At 39.7% G+C, this 17,388-nt stretch overlaps 2 protein-coding genes and 1 long non-coding RNA gene across 3 annotated transcripts in view; 2 read left to right on the forward strand and 1 right to left on the reverse strand.

The window, feature by feature from the left end:
- The window catches only part of LOC127629046 (chemokine-like protein TAFA-1), an 85,320-nt gene extending 78,031 nt beyond the window's left edge, over positions 1-7,289 (reverse strand). The window contains exons 1-2 of the mRNA XM_052106061.1: positions 7,022-7,289; positions 6,089-6,218 (exon numbers count right to left, since the gene is read on the reverse strand). Coding sequence (XP_051962021.1) covers positions 6,089-6,218; positions 7,022-7,030 — 139 coding nt within the window. The 5' untranslated portion in view covers positions 7,031-7,289. The remainder of the gene's footprint in view (positions 1-6,088; positions 6,219-7,021) is intronic.
- Positions 7,290-8,809: 1,520 nt separating this feature from the next.
- Positions 8,810-9,919, forward strand: LOC127628372 (uncharacterized). The gene is made up of 4 exons (XR_007968652.1): positions 8,810-8,927; positions 9,246-9,319; positions 9,470-9,753; positions 9,860-9,919. It is a non-coding gene; the product is annotated as an uncharacterized LOC127628372 (long non-coding RNA).
- A 23-nt stretch (positions 9,920-9,942) lies between these two features.
- LOC127628548 (uncharacterized) lies at positions 9,943-12,915 on the forward strand. Its single transcript, XM_052105338.1, has 5 exons — positions 9,943-10,194; positions 10,389-10,808; positions 10,922-11,076; positions 11,198-11,473; positions 12,768-12,915. Exons 1-5 carry the CDS (start codon positions 10,084-10,086, stop codon positions 12,913-12,915), a joined length of 1,110 nt encoding a protein of 369 aa, XP_051961298.1. The 5' UTR covers positions 9,943-10,083.
- Positions 12,916-17,388: the final 4,473 nt, after the last annotated feature.

Raw genomic sequence — 17,388 nt, forward strand, 5'->3', positions numbered from 1 at the left:
GATTTGATATCTGCCCTCTAAAACCACAGCGAGAGACTCATAAGTCATGGTCAGGGATGCTGCTAGAGTAGAGGCAGCAGAATTGCAGTTCTTGGATTAGCCCAAAGTTATTTTCAACATAATACAGTTAGCTGCCAGTCTGCTACTATTACCTCTTTAAATGCTTGTACTTTAAATCTTTGATCCAACCCAGGTCGATTCCTGTGTGGTTAGTTTCATAATAGCCTTCTTGTCCTTGGACTAAGTGAAGGTCTCATAAGGGGCCCGAGAGACTGTGTGCTTGTTTGTTTGTACGGTTTGTGTAGATTAAATACCACAAAAGGTGCATTTTGGAGCCTTAAAAGGATAGTTCACCCAAAAAAGTAAATACTGTCAATTATATGCTCACATTGATCCAAACCCATAAGACTTTCGGTCTTCCTTGGAACACAAAAGGTGAATTTTTTAAATGTCTTCGCAGGGTTTATTTGCCATCTAGTCGCATGAAAAAGGACAACAAAAAAAAAAAAAACTTTTGGTCAAGATGCGATGTGAACTGATGAGGTTTAATGTCATCAAAGTATCCGGCATATCTGATTTAAGCATTTTATTACTGATTAGAATTAAAAGTGACTTCTTAATTTTCTTTCTTTTCGTTGCACATTATGTAGCTTCAGAAGATTTGGAATATAGTGCAAGAGTCCTATCGATTACATTTACTGTGGTTTTATGGCGCTTTTGTCCTTTTTTGTTCTTGACAGTCCCTTTCGCTTGCATTATGGCAAATAAACCCTGTGAAGAATTCATAAAAAATCACCTCTTTTGTTTCAAGTTAAGGTTTGAAATGACATTAGAGTGACTAAATAATGACATCATTTGTATTTACTCACCCTCATGTGTTTGAAACCCATTTGACTTTCTTTCTTCCATGGAACACAAAATGTAATGTTAGATTACTTTCATTGTATGGGAATAAGATGCAATGAGAGTGAATGTTGGATGATTCTGTCATCTCCTTTTAAAGAAAGCCACACAGGTTTTGAATGAGGGTAAGTAAATGAGATAATCTTCCATTTCGGATGTACTATCCCTTTAACGCGGTTGTGTAAAGACACCTTAAGAATGAGTTTGTAAAGGGTTTGTCCAGGTCATGGTTTGGTAAACATGGGGTATTTTCTACATCTAGTCAGTTCAGTCACATAACTGTTCAACATGGCAGCCATGCATGCATGACAAACAAAATTTGCTCCGTGCTGTTGTAGCTGACAGCACTGAATAAAGACCTGGTCTCATGAATCACCCACCCTCATCTGTCTGTCTGAACCACAGAGCAAGAACAGCCGGCAGCACATCTGTGAGAGAAGAGCTTCATATTCCTGTCAGACTGTCTCACTGTCTGTCTGTCTGTCTGTTTCTGTGTTTCGCTTTTGCTCTTTCTCACATTTCACCCACTTCTACTTTTAAAATAAGATACATACATATGTAAAATCATTGATTCAGGTCTCAGCAGCTAGCTAACCAGGACTCTAAGCCCACAGTGCTGCCAGTGTACACACAACCAAAAAAGATGCAACGCGTTATAGAGAAATATGCATTTCTTGCTGTTACAGGGAGAGGGGGAATTTGTGAGTCATGTTTCCATGTTTCCATGCATGTAGCTACATCATTAAAAATACAGATTTCTAAGTTTGTGTGTGTGTGTGTGTGTGTGTGTGTGTTTTAAAGTATATTATGTAAAAATCTGTATACTTTTTAAGATAGATGTACACTCATATCTATTCAACACAACAACAAAAAAACATATGGGTAGTTGACATTTCCATAAGTTGACCAGTTCGATGTAGGGACATACTTTACTCCATCTAAAACTATATATATATATAAAATAAGTTATTCTATAATTATTTGTATTGCCTAATTGTTATGTTGGCTTGACATACTGTTATTCTACAGCATGTTTTAATGTTTTTCCAAAATCTCTAAACCAAGATCAAAATTATCAACTGTAACTCCTAAGAGGGAGGAAAAACTGGACATGTTTCTTTAATTGATGCAATTCCTTTCAGTACTTTTAGAAAAAACTGTTTTCTACTTTTCGTAATCTCTGTTTCCTAAAGTGATCTTGGTCAATAGTCACATTGATGATTTCATGAAAGCACTGGTGCCCCTACAATTCATGACCTGTCTAACCTCATATTCGGGACAATTCACCAGCCTCTAAGCACTCGATATTTAAACAACATCTCATTGTAACACAACACACACACATACACACTCTCTAAAGCTGCAATATCACCCTGACTTAGGGTTTTAAAAGCATTAAGGAGACAGCACGTTCTTGTCATAACATTGAAAAATGTCCACATAATTACAAACAGTTAGACAGTAGAGCAGATGTTGTCAGTGTGGCTGATCTTTAAACTTGAGGGTTATTTCTTACATGATTGACAGTTTGCAAAAAAATGTTTTGCTGAGCTCAAGGTTTCCACAACATGCATATACACCCTGAAGGAGAATTCTATTGCTGTTGATGCTGGCTGTTTGTATCTTTTCATACAGGAGAATGTGAAGACAAGTGTTAAAAAGATAACGCTTGTGAAGATATCATTTTGGACTATAAAAAAAGATACACTACCATTCAAAAGTTTAGTGTCACTTACTTTTTCTTTCTTTATTCATTTTTTCTTCACATTTTAAAATAATAGTAAAGTCATCATAGCTATGGAATAATAGAAATGGAAATATGGGAATCATGTTGTGAATAAACAAAATCCAAAATAAATCAAAACTGTGTTATATTTCAGCATCTTCAAAGTAGTCACACTTTGCCTAGAATTTGCAGACATGTACTCGTGACATTTTCCCAATCAACTTCTTGAAGGGATCGCCCTGGGATGCTTTTAAACAGTATTGAAGGAGTTTTCATCTATACTGGGCACTTATTGGCTGCTTTTCTAAATTATTCGGTCCAAGTCATCCATTTCAAAAACCTTTTTAAAAAAATTTTTTATACGATTTTAGTTTTATAATTAAATAAATTAATATGTTGGCACAATTATATTTTTGTCTACTAAACTAATTCCAAACCGTTAAGCATACGCCTTCAGATCAAAAGGTTTTTAGATCATGAGAAACATTTCAGGCAAGTGATCCCAAAATTTTTAACGGTATTGTATTTATTATGTTTGCTCCTCTGTAAAACAAGTATTACAGAGAACATTAAACTTAATCATTAAACTAGTTAAAAATCCAGACGAGAACACTAGATAATTTTCTAAAACAAAACATATATGCTGGTGACCAGCAATGTTGTTTTTTTATACGTGATTCCTGTAAATACTTCAATAATGCTTTTCATAATCAGTTAAAACATTTACATCACATTTCATCGTTTAAGAGAACATATGGACACAAACATAATCTCAGTCCATTTGTTTTATCCAGCACCCAAATGGGAAATTTTCTACATCACAAAGCACATTAAAGCTCAGTCTGTTCAGTTTGTATTGTATCTGCTCTAATATTTAGATTTAGAAGTAGTGTAATTCAATGATCGTAATACTTTAGGGCGGCTAAAGTATTACGATCTACCGGACTGAGTACTCATTGAATTTCATTTATGAAGAACATGTGATTGTTAAGAAATTAGTTCAAGAGCTCAATTGTTTAATCATGAGTAGCATTATAAACATTGCTCATACATTTAGGTGACTTTGAAGTGGAATCAGATAGAGCTATTGTAAATAACAGTTGTCAAAAATTCCACAGACCTTGAAGAAATTAAAGACAGCTTTGTATCAGGAATTGCATGTATTTCTATGATTGTTCTATAGTCTGTACAATAAAATCAATTCCAATTCAGGATCCAATCCCAGTAAAGTGCCTCTAGCAAGGTTAGTGGTAGGTACGGTCTCCAATTGCTTTTAGCTCTCTCATTTGAAGGTGTGAGGTTACAAGCATTTGTGCTCTGCTTCAGATTAGGCGATCCTTAAAACTATCACAGACTTTGCACAAATAAGATAAACAGGACGGCATCTCTCATAACAGATTTATTTCCAGATTAAGTTTCTGACCTCTTCTTTATCTGATCTGCTTAAGGGAGGTGGACCCTTTTAATTTAGTAATTCCTACATTTTTCAATTGCAAGAGTCAGTCTGGGAATTTGATGGGCAGAGTCTAAATCCTGCAGCACAACTTCTCCCACATTCTCACATACCTACATTTCTCTGTATGTGGACTGGCAAAACATATTTGTTAAGTACAAACTTAATTTGTAGCCTACTTATTGCTCTAGATTTTGTATTGGTTAACTGGTTGGTAAAATGAATAATATATTATTTGGGATACAGTGCATGTACTTTATTTTTGCAACTATTCGGTAACAACTAACACTGTAAACTCCTCACAAACCTCCACGTTTCTACACTCGACAAGAGAGAGTTCAGACCATACAGCTAAACCTTTGAGCAATTCAACCTGAGTGTGTCTATAGCAGGCTATCTACAAACAAGCCCCTAAAACTATATGTTACATTATTAAGAATAACATTTGTTGTGTAATTTTGTTGTGTTGTATCATTTAAATACAATGCTTAACAAATAAGTGATTAAAAGCTTCACCAAGAATTAATATTCATTGTCTGTGTGCTGGATTAACCAAAAGCAGCTTGTGCAGGTAAAGGAGGAATTTGAACATTTAAATGCTGTACTACTATTGTTAGTTACGTTCAAGATCATGAACATACAGTAATAGGCCAACCATTCAAGTAGAGAAAATGTGTGTATTCAGCTCAAACTTTCATAAGCTATTAAAATGTATATAGTAATATAAAATAAATGTATCATTTAAATGTTTAAATATTAACATATCATTAATATAAGTCAGAAAAAGAAGTGTCCAGAGACAGAAAGAAATAAAAAAGAAAATTGTAAAAGCTAATTAAAAGCTTATTTAATTAAAAGCTAATAATAATAAAAAAGTTCGAAAAAATCTTTTGTATCATTTTTTTCTTAAACAAAAGTGAACATTTTAGTTTTAACATATTATTACCATTGGACCAAAAAAAAAACTCTCTGCCAAATTAATGTGTGGTGGTGTAACCAACAAGCAGGTAGCCATTCTGTTGTCTTACATAAAACAGACAGGGCCACTTTAGACCCTTTTTTACTTAGTGTGAAGTTTTTAAACTCAGATATTTTTATGAAAATTTTGTTCAGGTCAAATGACCCATAGACCCATTTTTTTTTTTATATGTCACTCAAAAAACATTTACATTGAAAAATAGATTTGAAAAAAATGATTAACTTGGGTAAACTCACATGTATTACCTTTTACTTGATGGTTACTAAACACAGCATTTTTAAAGTAATTTTAGAAGTGGTGGTGGTGTAGTGCGCTAAAGCGCTAAAGCACTAAACTGGTAATCAGAAGGTCCCTGGTTTGATCCCCACAGCCACCACCATTCTGTCCTTGAGCAAGACACGTTGCTCCAGGGGGATTGTCCCTGTAAAAAATGCACTGTAAGTTGCTTTGGATAAAAGTGTCTGCCAAATGCATAAATGTAATTTTTGATTTTTTTGTCAAATGTAAAAACCAGCATGTACACAAAGACTAAATTTCTGCAAATTTGCCACATCTTTTTTAAACTAGACATTTTAAAGATGTTTTTATCACCTTGTCCAAACTTAATTGTCAGTGACCAGTAATGTTTTGTTTTCCTCAGTCCTAATATATGTTTCCATTTTGGAAATTTAAATTTGATCCCTAATTAAAACCTTTAGCAAAATGTACTTAAAGAGTTCATAGAAATGGAGCAACTATATTTACATGTCATCAGATTTAATGTGAAAATAAACTAAAGGATTAACTTAAACCTAGAATAAAATAATGGCATAAAAGTAACTCTTTCATAATATAATCCTGGTTAATTTTAAATAAAGCTTAAAGTGTTATGCAACTGAATTAGTGGATAAACCTTGATTTTATAAAAATGTATCCTCATTATACCTTCTGGTGAACGTAAACCAAACACTCCAAAGAGCTCTGAGAAAGCAAGCTGGTGTCAGAATGGAAGACAAAGTTGAAGATGGCCAAACGGAACGGTACTCACCAAGGATCTGTATGTTGGTTCCGGGCGGGGCCAGGTGCTGCTGTATGGTCTCATAGAACGTGGCCTCGCACATCAGCAGGACTGTCACACTGGCCCATACCCACACCAGCCACGACATTCCAACACTCATCTAGAGATAGAGAGACAGAGAAAGAGATAGCAGTCAGTAACTGTTTTGTTCACTTATTTCACTCTTTTTTCACTTTCGTCTCTTCTAGCTCACCCTCAGTAAGCTAAAACATATCTAAACAGTATGTAATTCCTATTACTTCTTTATGCACCCACTTACCACTTCTGTATAAGTTCTGTGATGTTTGAGTGCTGTACTGTGTAGGGTGTGAGATGTATTCAGACCTGAAATTTCTAATTAAATCTGAAAATAAGCAAAATACTACAGTTTATGTGAGAGAAAGTGAGTGAGAAAGATTCTGACAGAGCTTCCTCGCAGGAATTATCTCACAGCTCTAATTATTTATATAGATTGACTTGCTTTCAACCTCTTAGTCTGTCTATTCGGTCCCATTTAAAGATGAAAAAGCAAATCAGTTATTTTTCTTGGCTCACTGACAGCCTGCCTCAAACCTTGTGTCTCCAAACTGCATTTTCATATTCATAAATTAGAGTTTGACTATGCAGTCACATTTTCTTCAAATATCCACACAGCGTGTGCTCAAATGAACTTTTGAGAAAATTTGTTTCATGACGTATGCTTCTTAAAGTATAATAATCATTGAATGCACAACCAGATTTCATGCTGGTCTTTTTCTTTATGCCGTGATATCCAACCAGGTGAATACATTTTATGCATGGTCTTCAACCTTTTACTGTATTTCCAGTTACTATTACATTGACTACATTCATACTTGATAATGTGATAATTGACAAAGAGGACCAATTAAATATATTATTGAAACAAAGTTTTTTTTACTGTACCTGTATCATTCAGAGACAACTGTGGGAGAACTCAACACTTTGTCTTCAATCCATCCATTGTGAGGTTTCCAGATAACCCTGTGCCCTGGTATTGTTTTCTTGAAGAAACTCTCAAAGCTTCTGTGCTCTCAGCTTCTTTCTTCTGTGCTCTCAGTTTGAAGCCTGAAGCTGAAGTCAGGGACACTACAGGACAAACAAAGACCGAAAGATAGAGAAAGAGAGCTCTGACTATGATTTAAACCCTCTCATCTAACACTAGAATCGCCTCTTCTTCACTCCCCTGAGCCACGGAGATGATTTTCCGCTTCACATTTAAACACAACTGAAGGGCGGTCCTCTCTCTCTCGCTCTCTCTCTCCCTCCCCCTCCCTCTTTCTTCCTCCCTATTTCTCTTCATTCTCCCAATTCATCTCTCTCCACCTGTCTCTGTCTATCTCTCTTAGTCCCTCATTCCATCTTTCTCTCTCATTCGCATGTAAGAATTCTTGCAATACAAGAGAGCTCTTAGCTTTCAGCTATATGTGAAATCATTAAAACATGCCTTGATCTAGCAGTCACTGGAAACTGGAAATTATGCTGGGCATTTGTATCTTAATGCAACATTTAGATGGATGATGGCAAGCTGACATTTATAAAAAACTTTTTTTTTTAATCCAGAGCAACACGAATCTCCCCCTAGAGCAACCTAGGATTCATTGTTTTTGCTTAGTGTGCAATGATTATAGATTGTAGTTGTGATCTCAGTAACTGCAATTTTTATATTCCTCTATCACTGCTCAGTATGTAACTGAGCCCCAGACCTTGATAGACCTGTAGTCACATAGGTTTTAAGACAGCAACCACTCTTTTTTTCCTTTAATTTGAATAAGACCACAGAAAATAGACTAATTGTGTGATAAAAAAGAAAGATATATATATTTATAGGCTACTGTACTGTGTATATATGTGACCCGTCACGGAAACCAGTGACACAAGTCGGCAGCACAACTTGTGAGCAAAATGAGAAACAAGTGTTTTTTTCCAAAATTGGTGATTTCCGCTTTTTTGCAGAATCTGTTAGTTGAGATCATGAAGAAGCCTCTCCATGTTTGAGATAACAGTATTGGTATATTTAAAAGCGTACATTTTGAGGTTGAAATCGGCTTGTTTTTCGGAGATTCTAGCATGCAGTAGGGCGTGTCATTGTCTGTGTGTATTTCCGTACTGAATAGCCGCCGGCGCTTTTGCCCCACCCCCAACAGCGTGGCTACTTATTATGCAGCGCTCTAGCCGGCTGTATCTGATATCAAAATTCAATGAAGATGGACGCCGCAAAGAATGTCGCAGACGAGCTGAACCGTGGTCGTTACAACGAAAATGTTTTGAAGTACTTCTTCGACAAGCCGGATGCTTATGAACAAGCGTTCACTGATTCTGAAGACGATCTGAGCGACGATGAAAGTGGCATGATAAGACTGAATAATATCCCTAATCTACAACTGAGCCGAAGATGAAGACGAGGAAGAATGTATCGGACTGGCGCCAGACGAGTTGGACCGTAAGATATCAGAGGCTATATCGATAGTAACATTTGATGGGGATATAGATAGAGAAATGGGGAAAATCCGTAACTTTGACTGTAAATGTTACACGAGGAGAAAAGAGAACTCTCTGCATGGGAGACAGTCTTGTAGCCAGAAGCTTTCTCCAGACATTATGTACAACATACGGCTGGATTCTTTAGCTGCGGAAAAGAGTGGCAGGACATGCGAATTATTGGACATTTAGAGGCAAACAGACGCACAGTGCAAACTTCGGAGATGGTTACATCCACAAAGAAGACCCCGACAAAGAGAAAGTGTGCCCGAACGACTTATTTCATTGGAGGCAACGAGATCTGCAAGAATACTTTTCTGTTTCTTATGGGGTGAGTTTCCATAAACATCAAAGTTTGTCGCTTTTTTGTTCATTCTAAGAACACGTACACGCTATCTCATGTTTAGTCCATGTTTAGACCTTCCAATACCTACCTATTGTTTTTAGCTAGCTCAGGACTGTCGTTTTAATTGTAACGTTAGCTGCTAATCGTTAGCATCATATCACTTGCCAAAACCCCCATTACTATAATGAGCTTTAAGATGGTAATGTGAGCTTCTGCTATTAATTTGAATAATGCTTCAATTGCTTGAATTGACTGGTGTTAATGACTTAATTTAGGATTTTTTAATCCTTTGACTCGAACCAGGTCTAACCACTAACTGAGGTCTAAACCAGGACTAAAACAAGACTAAACCAGGAAGTACAGATACAAGCTCTAAAGTAAGTAAAAGTAAAAAGTATTCATCATAAAATTTACTTCAGTAAAGTAAAAGTACCTATAATTTGTACAATACATTTTGATATAGGTGACAAGATGCCTGTTAGCAAGACCATGATGTTAAACGCTTTTCTTATTTCCCCTTTTTTCAGCATTGGCAGAGACACCCTGGCTGATATAGTCAAACACTATGAGGAGAATGGGGCAAGACCACGTTTGAGGAAGAAGCACTCATTGCCACGTCCACCAGCCAGGTTCATCAGCCCTGAGGATATCAACAGAGTTGTGGACTTCATAAAACACTATGCAGAAGACAATGCCATCATGCTGCCTGGCCGACAGCCTGGGCATAAGGATTGGCATGTGAAGTTGCTGCCAACTCATGTGTCCAAGGCCTCAGTGTGGCGTCTCTACGTGAAGTCTGCTAAGGAGCTTGGTATGTGTAAACATTGATTTAAAATTGAGTGCTTATAAAGTGAAATAATGCGGAGCACTATTAGCAATTACAATACAATTAACCATAAGCAATATCTGTTTTTCAGGTGAGCGTGCAGTTTGTAAAACCAGCTTCAAAGCACTGTGGAACCGACTTCTCCCACACATTAAAAGTTGCCGGCCACGCACAGATCTCTGCTGGCAGTGCCAAAGCAATAACGAGCAGCTGATACGAAGTGCAAACCTCCCAGATGATAGAAAGTCTGAAGCAGTAAAGAAGCAACAAGATCATCTTTCCCTTGTGCAGAAAGAGAGGGCTGTGTACAACGACATGACTGCTGCCTGCAGAAAGATTTGCTCTGGCTCCAACCTGTCTTTTGGACCATCCCTACCAGCAAGCAAGAAGATTAGGATGCATTACAGTTTTGATTTTGCTCAGCAGGTAATATTTCACACACATTTACTTCACTTTACTTTATTAATGTCCCTTAAAGGGCGATTTGGTGCATGAGAATAAATAGTGCAAATGCAGAATAGCATCAATATAGTAAGTTTTATCTTTATTAGACAATTATGAATAGATGCAAATTTAATTTAATCTAATCCAAGTTCCCTCTCTCCCTCTGTCTCCTACAGTTACACTTTCCCTCAAACCCTCTCCAGCCAGGACCAATGTACTTCCTGACCCCACGGAAATGTGGCCTATTTGGTGTTTCATGTGAAGGGCTGCAGAAACAGGTGAATTACCTGATTGATGAAGGCATGTCATCTACTAAGGGAAGCAATGAAGTCATCAGCTACATGCATCATTTCTTCGGCAACTTTGGAGTTGGAGAAACAGAGGTGGATCTTCATTGTGACAACAGCAGTGGGCAGAACAAGAACAACTTCATGCTCTGGTACCTTGCCTGGCGGGTTGGACACAAGCTTCACGATAAAATTGAAATCCACTTCCTTATTGCTGGCCACACCAAGTTTTCCCCTGACTGTGGCTTTGGACTCATCAAGCAAGCCTACATGAAGACAAGAGTCAACACTTTGGCAGACATCGCTGAGGTACTTTAACTTTACTTTGCTTTAATGACTTCAGTGCTGTTTTCTGTTCTGCTTCAATGAAACATTTAACTGAAGATCTTTTTTTCTTCCTCTCTTCTCTTTTTTGTCATCAGGTTGTGGAAAACAGCTCTCCTGTGAGTCACCTCAATATCCCACAGCTTGTTGGAACGGCAGAGGGCAAAGTTTTAGTCCAGACCTTCGACTGGCAGCAGCATCTGACTCGCCACTTCCGTAGACTCCCACAGATCAAGAGTTATCAGCACTTCAGGTAATTGAAACTTTCACATTGTGTACATACAATATAACATAGCAACAACATACACATGACAGTTTTTATAAGAAAATACTTTGCCATGTTTAAAATGTCTTATGTGCTTTTTCTGTCACAGCTTTGAAGCCAAGAGACCAGGTGTGGTGCTTGCAAAAGTCACCGTGATGCACAACCTGTCGAATATCAGCTACTGCGCCGACGGAGCAGATCTGCCCCCTGTCGACGGTCTTCCTGTCCTGGCCCCACCTGGACTGAAAATTGACAGGCAGACCTATCTATATGAAAAAATCAGGCCATTCTGTGCTGACGAGGCAAGAGACATCACATGCCCAGCCAAGGGTCACAACACAGAAGAGTCCACAGAAGAGGATGCTGAATGTAATTTCATTGGACTGTGTCACAAAGACCTTTTTTCTTGTTTACAACACCTGCAATGTCACTTTATCAACCAACCACCTGAATTTAGTTTTACATTCTTGTATGAAAAGCACTCAGTGTACATAAGAGTTGCCTATACAGTTTTATCGGTAGATGCTAAGAGACATTTATTTATTACCTGTTTGCAAACTTTTTTTTTCTTTGATGGCACATTTTCCTGACTTTTGCTCCCCTGTGCTTTACAGCTTTACAGGGGAGCTTTACAGGGGTATGGCTTATCTAAATGAGATGTAAATGAGCCCTATTGTCACTCCCAGCAGCAGAGAGAGGTGAGAACTGCACAATCTTTTGAGGCCGTTTTCTCCCCTTTTAGCTTTTTTGAGTGCCTACCTTCAAATGGCCACAACTTCTCCAAATATTGTCAGATTTCCATGTGTTACAAATCGTTGGAAAGCTTGGAGACTACACTTTCAGAATCTGTGAATAACTCAAAATGCCCCAAAACCGACTTGTGTCCCTACTTTCCGTGATCGGTCACATATATATGTGTGTGTGTGTGTGTGTGTAATGAATGAGGCTGCTATCCCTTCAGTCGACGACCAGAGTGACCCCTCTCCCGAATATTGACACTAACCATATCTTTTGTGGTGACTTCCTGTTTGTACCATATATAAAGCCATGCTGATCCAATGTCACATTGCAAACTATTGCCAGATTCACTGCCTTACCAAGCGTTTATGCCATTGTTTACTCATTGCCTTCTTGTAATGACTATTGTGCCTGTCTTTTTGAATTACCGATTCCTAGATTACTGTTTTGCTCTGTTTGACTTGTTGGACTGCTTTCTTGTGTATCAACTACTTTGCCTTCTTAAGCAGCAGAAATGGAGTGATTTCTCCCATGGGCAGAATATACCCAGAATTCCCTCACGCATTCATCTACGGGACTAACTCCTTTCCAATGTGTGCTGGGACACCAACCTCCTATGTTCCCTTGGTCATGTGAACCCTTTACAGTGCCAGTGGTGGATGACTGGATCAGGCGGATCTAGCAGGTGTGGGACAGAGTGCACATCAGTTTGCAGCGGGCCGTTCGGGCCCAACAGATCCAAGCTGATTGACAGAGGGTTCCCCACCCTGACTATCAACCTGGCCAGAGAGTCTGGCTATCTACACGTGACCTCAAGTTGCTGCTACACTACAGGACTTACCGATTGGAGCTGCCTGCTAACTACCCCATCTCTCCTTCTTTTCATGTGTCATTATTGAAACCTGTTCACCCAACCTCTGGTCCTGGAACCATGGATACAGGACCAGGAGATCGCAGAGTAATGGAACCTTGGACATCGACGGATTACCTGCTTACATGGTCAGAGAGATCATAGACTCACATCGTCGAGGGGGCCAGATGCAGTACCTGGTGGACTGGGAAGGTTATGGACCAGAGGAGAGATCATGAGTAGCTGCTAAGGACATACTGGATCCATCCCTGATCCGAGACTTCCACCAAGCGCACCTGAATTATAAGGGGTGTGGTATTCAAACAGACCCATTGATGTAACCCAACAACTCCAATCCACCACAATCTACACTCTCTCTTTTGTATTGCTGTCCTGACGATAAACTTCACCTGGAGTGGTGATGGTGTAGTGGTCTAAAGCACATTACTGGTAATCTGGTAATCAGAAGTTCGTTGGTTCGATCCCCACAGCCACCACCATTGTGTCCTTGAGCAAGGCACTTAACTCCAGGTTGCTCCGGGGGATTGTCCCTGTAATAAGTGCACTGTAAGTTGCTTTGGATAAAAGTGTCTTCCAAATCCATAAATGTAAATGTAAACTGCCCAATGGCAACCACAGGGCTCAACTCCAGGGCCTAAAAATAGCAGTTACAGAACTAGACGCAGGATTAAAGGGAGCTGCAGCCCCTACTGCCCGAGGAAGATGGTGAAGATTTTAATGGCGACCAACAGTAGCGCTCCCCATTCGTTGTGGGGCAGACTCACCTATTGTAGGCTTCTCCCTAGGCAAAGGAATGGATATGCATGTTGTATGACAAAAGAGGACCTGGGGAAGACATGACACGCAGTCCTTCTTCCTAGAAACTGGCAGAGTGCGCAGTAAGTAATGCAAGGTCTAGTTGAAACTGAACTTCAGACTTCAGGGCAGCAGGCAAAAGTAAATTGCAAGACTTCTGCTCCACCATTTGGACAAAAGACCCTGTGTCTTCCGCCTCCAAAATGGCAAAACCTCTGAAATCACAGGATCTACTCCCTGCAGTAGACCAACATCAGAGGGTGAATAACTGGGCGGGGTGGCAACCACACATTGTCTTACCTCAACTCTTAACTCTGCTTCCACTGCCTGATGCAGTGATGTAGGCACTGTAGTCCATGGAACTAGTCCACTCACCACTCCCTGTTCAGGCGGATTCTGCCGGGAGAGGGCATCAGCATTCTTATCGCTTTTCCCAAATCAGTAATGGATCTCAAAATCAAATGCAGCAAGCTGAGCAGCCAATGCTGCTCTGTGGTGCCAAGTTTGGCAGAAGTCAGACGGCTCAGAGAATTATTATCAGTAAAAACCACACACTTGTTGCCCAGCGGGTACTCTCTAAACTTCTCAGACATGGCCCACTTGAGCACCAAAAACGCCAACTTCATGGAGCTGTAATTAGACATGTTATGATCAGTGGGCCTCAGACTGCAACTTGCATATGCAATTGGTCACACGTTACCTTCTTTCTTCTGAGAGAGGACTGCTCCCAAGGAGCGCAGCTCAGTAGCACTGAAGGACAGCACCATTGGGCCAGTGCCTTGTTTTTACTGGGGTTTGTTGCAAAACCCTTAGATGAGACCACACAGCCCAGTTACCTCATCTCTTGCTATAAGAATGCACATTTTTCTAACTTAGCCTTGGACGCAGAACAACCTCCAACCGTTCCATATGATGCTCACCCGAGGAAGAGAACACAATAATATCAACCAAATACAAAAGTAGTGATTGGCACTGCTGGTCACTGAATAATTGTTCCATTAGTCACTGGAAGGTACTAGGGTCATTACAAAGCCCAAACAGCATTCGAGTCCACTCAAATAAACCGAATGGGGTGCAAAAAGCAGTCTTCGGCTTATCCCCCTCAGAGATGGGAACTTGGTTATATCCACTGGCAAAATCCATAGTGGAAATCAATGGGCACCCATCAGTGCATCCAGCGTCTCCTCGATTCGAGACAATAGAAATGCATCCTTCCTAGTTTTGAAATATAATTGATGATAGTCCATGCACATGCGTAGAATACCGACATTCTTCTAAACCAGTACAATCGGAGAGGCATACGGCTACAACTCTACCGTATTACCTGTGCATCCAACAACTGATTAATTTGTGCTCTCAACATTTTGCATTCTGATGGAGGTATGCACGGTACCGTTGTCAAATGTGAGTGTCATTGAGGAGAGGAATATCATGGGAAATTCTGTTTGTCTGTTTGTGGAAAAAATGGACTGACACTTTCTTCTGCTCTTCCCCTGACAGATGGGACAAATCCACTGCTTCAATTTGTTCTCAGACAGTTGAAACACCTACTTGAGAAACAATTGAACAAGCAGTACCTGACACAGACCTGACTTCAGTGTCCCCTGGGGGCAAACTGACAACATATACACCTGTCCAAGTACCTATTACTCTGCGAGGGAACAGCAGGACATCAGTGAAGACTGGCACATAAACAGTACCCTTAATCACTCGAACTAGGGCTTGGGAGATCAACAGCCCACTAGAATAATATTCTGAGCAGGTTGCTGCTACAAATTTAATCATGCCACCAGGTATATGGCATATCTGAGGATCGCGCACCTTAACCTTACCTATACTCTCGGCAGGAGACTGAGCACTTTCCTGATCACAATATTGCAAAGCTTGAAAAACGAACCTAGGAGCCCACAACACCAATGGAGAATCAAAAAGAGAGAGACCTTGTTTTCCAAAGAGCTCCTGGTAGCACAAGCTCAATGCATTCATTACCAAAACACCAGGGGCTTGAGAACACATACCACCAGGAGGGTCTCTGACCACCAACACACCACATTTCAGAACCAATTTTCCACAAAGCATGATGTCTAATCCAGTATATCCCATATAAGGAATAGACAGTCCATTAGCAGCCCTAAACTATAAACACTGACAGGTCCAAAGATGGTCCAGCCCCATGGCTCAAAATACTTATGAAAACAACTCTCAGTAATAGTAGATACCATCGAACCAGTGTCTATCAAATAGGGCACAAATACACCGCAAATATTTATAACAACAAGATGTGATCAAGATGACATATATTTTGACGTAGAGCCAAAACTGCCACACATTCCCGGTATTCTCCCCAACCGAGTTTTCCGATGGCTGACCTAAACGAGGCTGCCTACTTTCCATTGCCCTAGCGTCTGCTCGGTGCGGCAAGGGATAGCAAGAGGGAACACCCTCCCCTTTGCACTCCCTAGCAAAATGGCTGGGTTTTTGACACCTCCTACAAATGACAGAGCCACTGCAAAGTAGCCGAGTATGAAGGTGCAGATCCTGTAATCGAGCTACATTTTGAGTGAGCTGATTGAACTGCTATTTTAACATCTCCCTCAACTCACCTAACTCAGATTGCTGAGAAGAGTTACCTACCCGGAACATGCATAGCCCTGTATGCCATATTGAAAGCCATGCACAAACGGAACAGAATGACTGTGAGTTCTCAACCCTCCAGGCATGCCCTCCTGCTCCCACAACATCAACCGGTTGAGATGTGACAAACGATGGACCAGGTATACTAGAATGTCACTACTAGGACAAGGTGTACCAATCAAAGCCTGTTCATCACAATTTTGCATTATCTGCCCTTAATTGATCAACAATTCCTGCAATTCATCTTCCATTATTGCAAAGTATAAAAAGGAATCTTACCACAAATTTTGAAGGGTAAATATTACGACGGGGGGACCAAACAGATGTTCCAAGCCCACTAACGAACTCCGATGCTTTGCTTATGGTATAAAGAAAAAACAAAAACAACCACCACAACATCACACAAAACAATTATCCATGTCTCAAGTCAAATATGCAAAAGCAAGTTACACAAATTGCCTCGCAAAACATACCTCAAATATAGGACAGTGCAGTACTGGAACATACATATACATACATATTGTATAATAGTAATCATCCATACCAAACAAATTAATTCCAAATACTCAGCAGTAATACCTCTCATGCTCTTTAGAAGACTAAAATTCCAGATGCTCAAAAGTTATTAGTACACTATACTATAGGCTTCTATATATATATAAAGTTTAAGGAAATGCAATCGTTATTGCTCTCTCTACCCTTTTATTTACACATAACGCTACATACAATACATGCGGAATAAAATGTTTGCATTAAAAACAGCCAGTATATGATGGCTCCTAACATTTTAAACCCATCAAAATATTTAATCCACTACGTAATGGATGTTCATGACGTAGGAGATGAAATCCTCTACATAATCGCGCTACAGACCACAGCGAGCAGGGGAGGACTGGGAAGAGAAATTTACATAGCAACTGGCTGAAAAGTTGTTGGTGGTGGGGGGTTAGCTGTCCTATTCTGATTAGCGCTGTTCCCTTCAGCATATCGTGGCACCATTTTGTGGCCCGTTCTGTATAACGCAGCAGCTCATTTCAGCTTTTCACGGCAGTGAGGACTTTGTGGATTGATGACAGAATTTTCAGTTTTGGGTTAACTGTCCCTTTAACAGTTCGGGAGTGCAGCCGCATTTCCGTATTCACTAATTGTACTTGTGCCCCGTGATAAATGAGTGATATATGTTGGTTCACGTGAAACAAGGTGGAAATGTGTATTTCCACCTGGTTTACACACAAGGTTTGACTCAAAGTTTCAGCTCCACA

Source organism: Xyrauchen texanus, chromosome 35 (genome assembly GCF_025860055.1).
Source record: "Xyrauchen texanus isolate HMW12.3.18 chromosome 35, RBS_HiC_50CHRs, whole genome shotgun sequence".
Taxonomy (NCBI): domain Eukaryota; kingdom Metazoa; phylum Chordata; class Actinopteri; order Cypriniformes; family Catostomidae; genus Xyrauchen; species Xyrauchen texanus.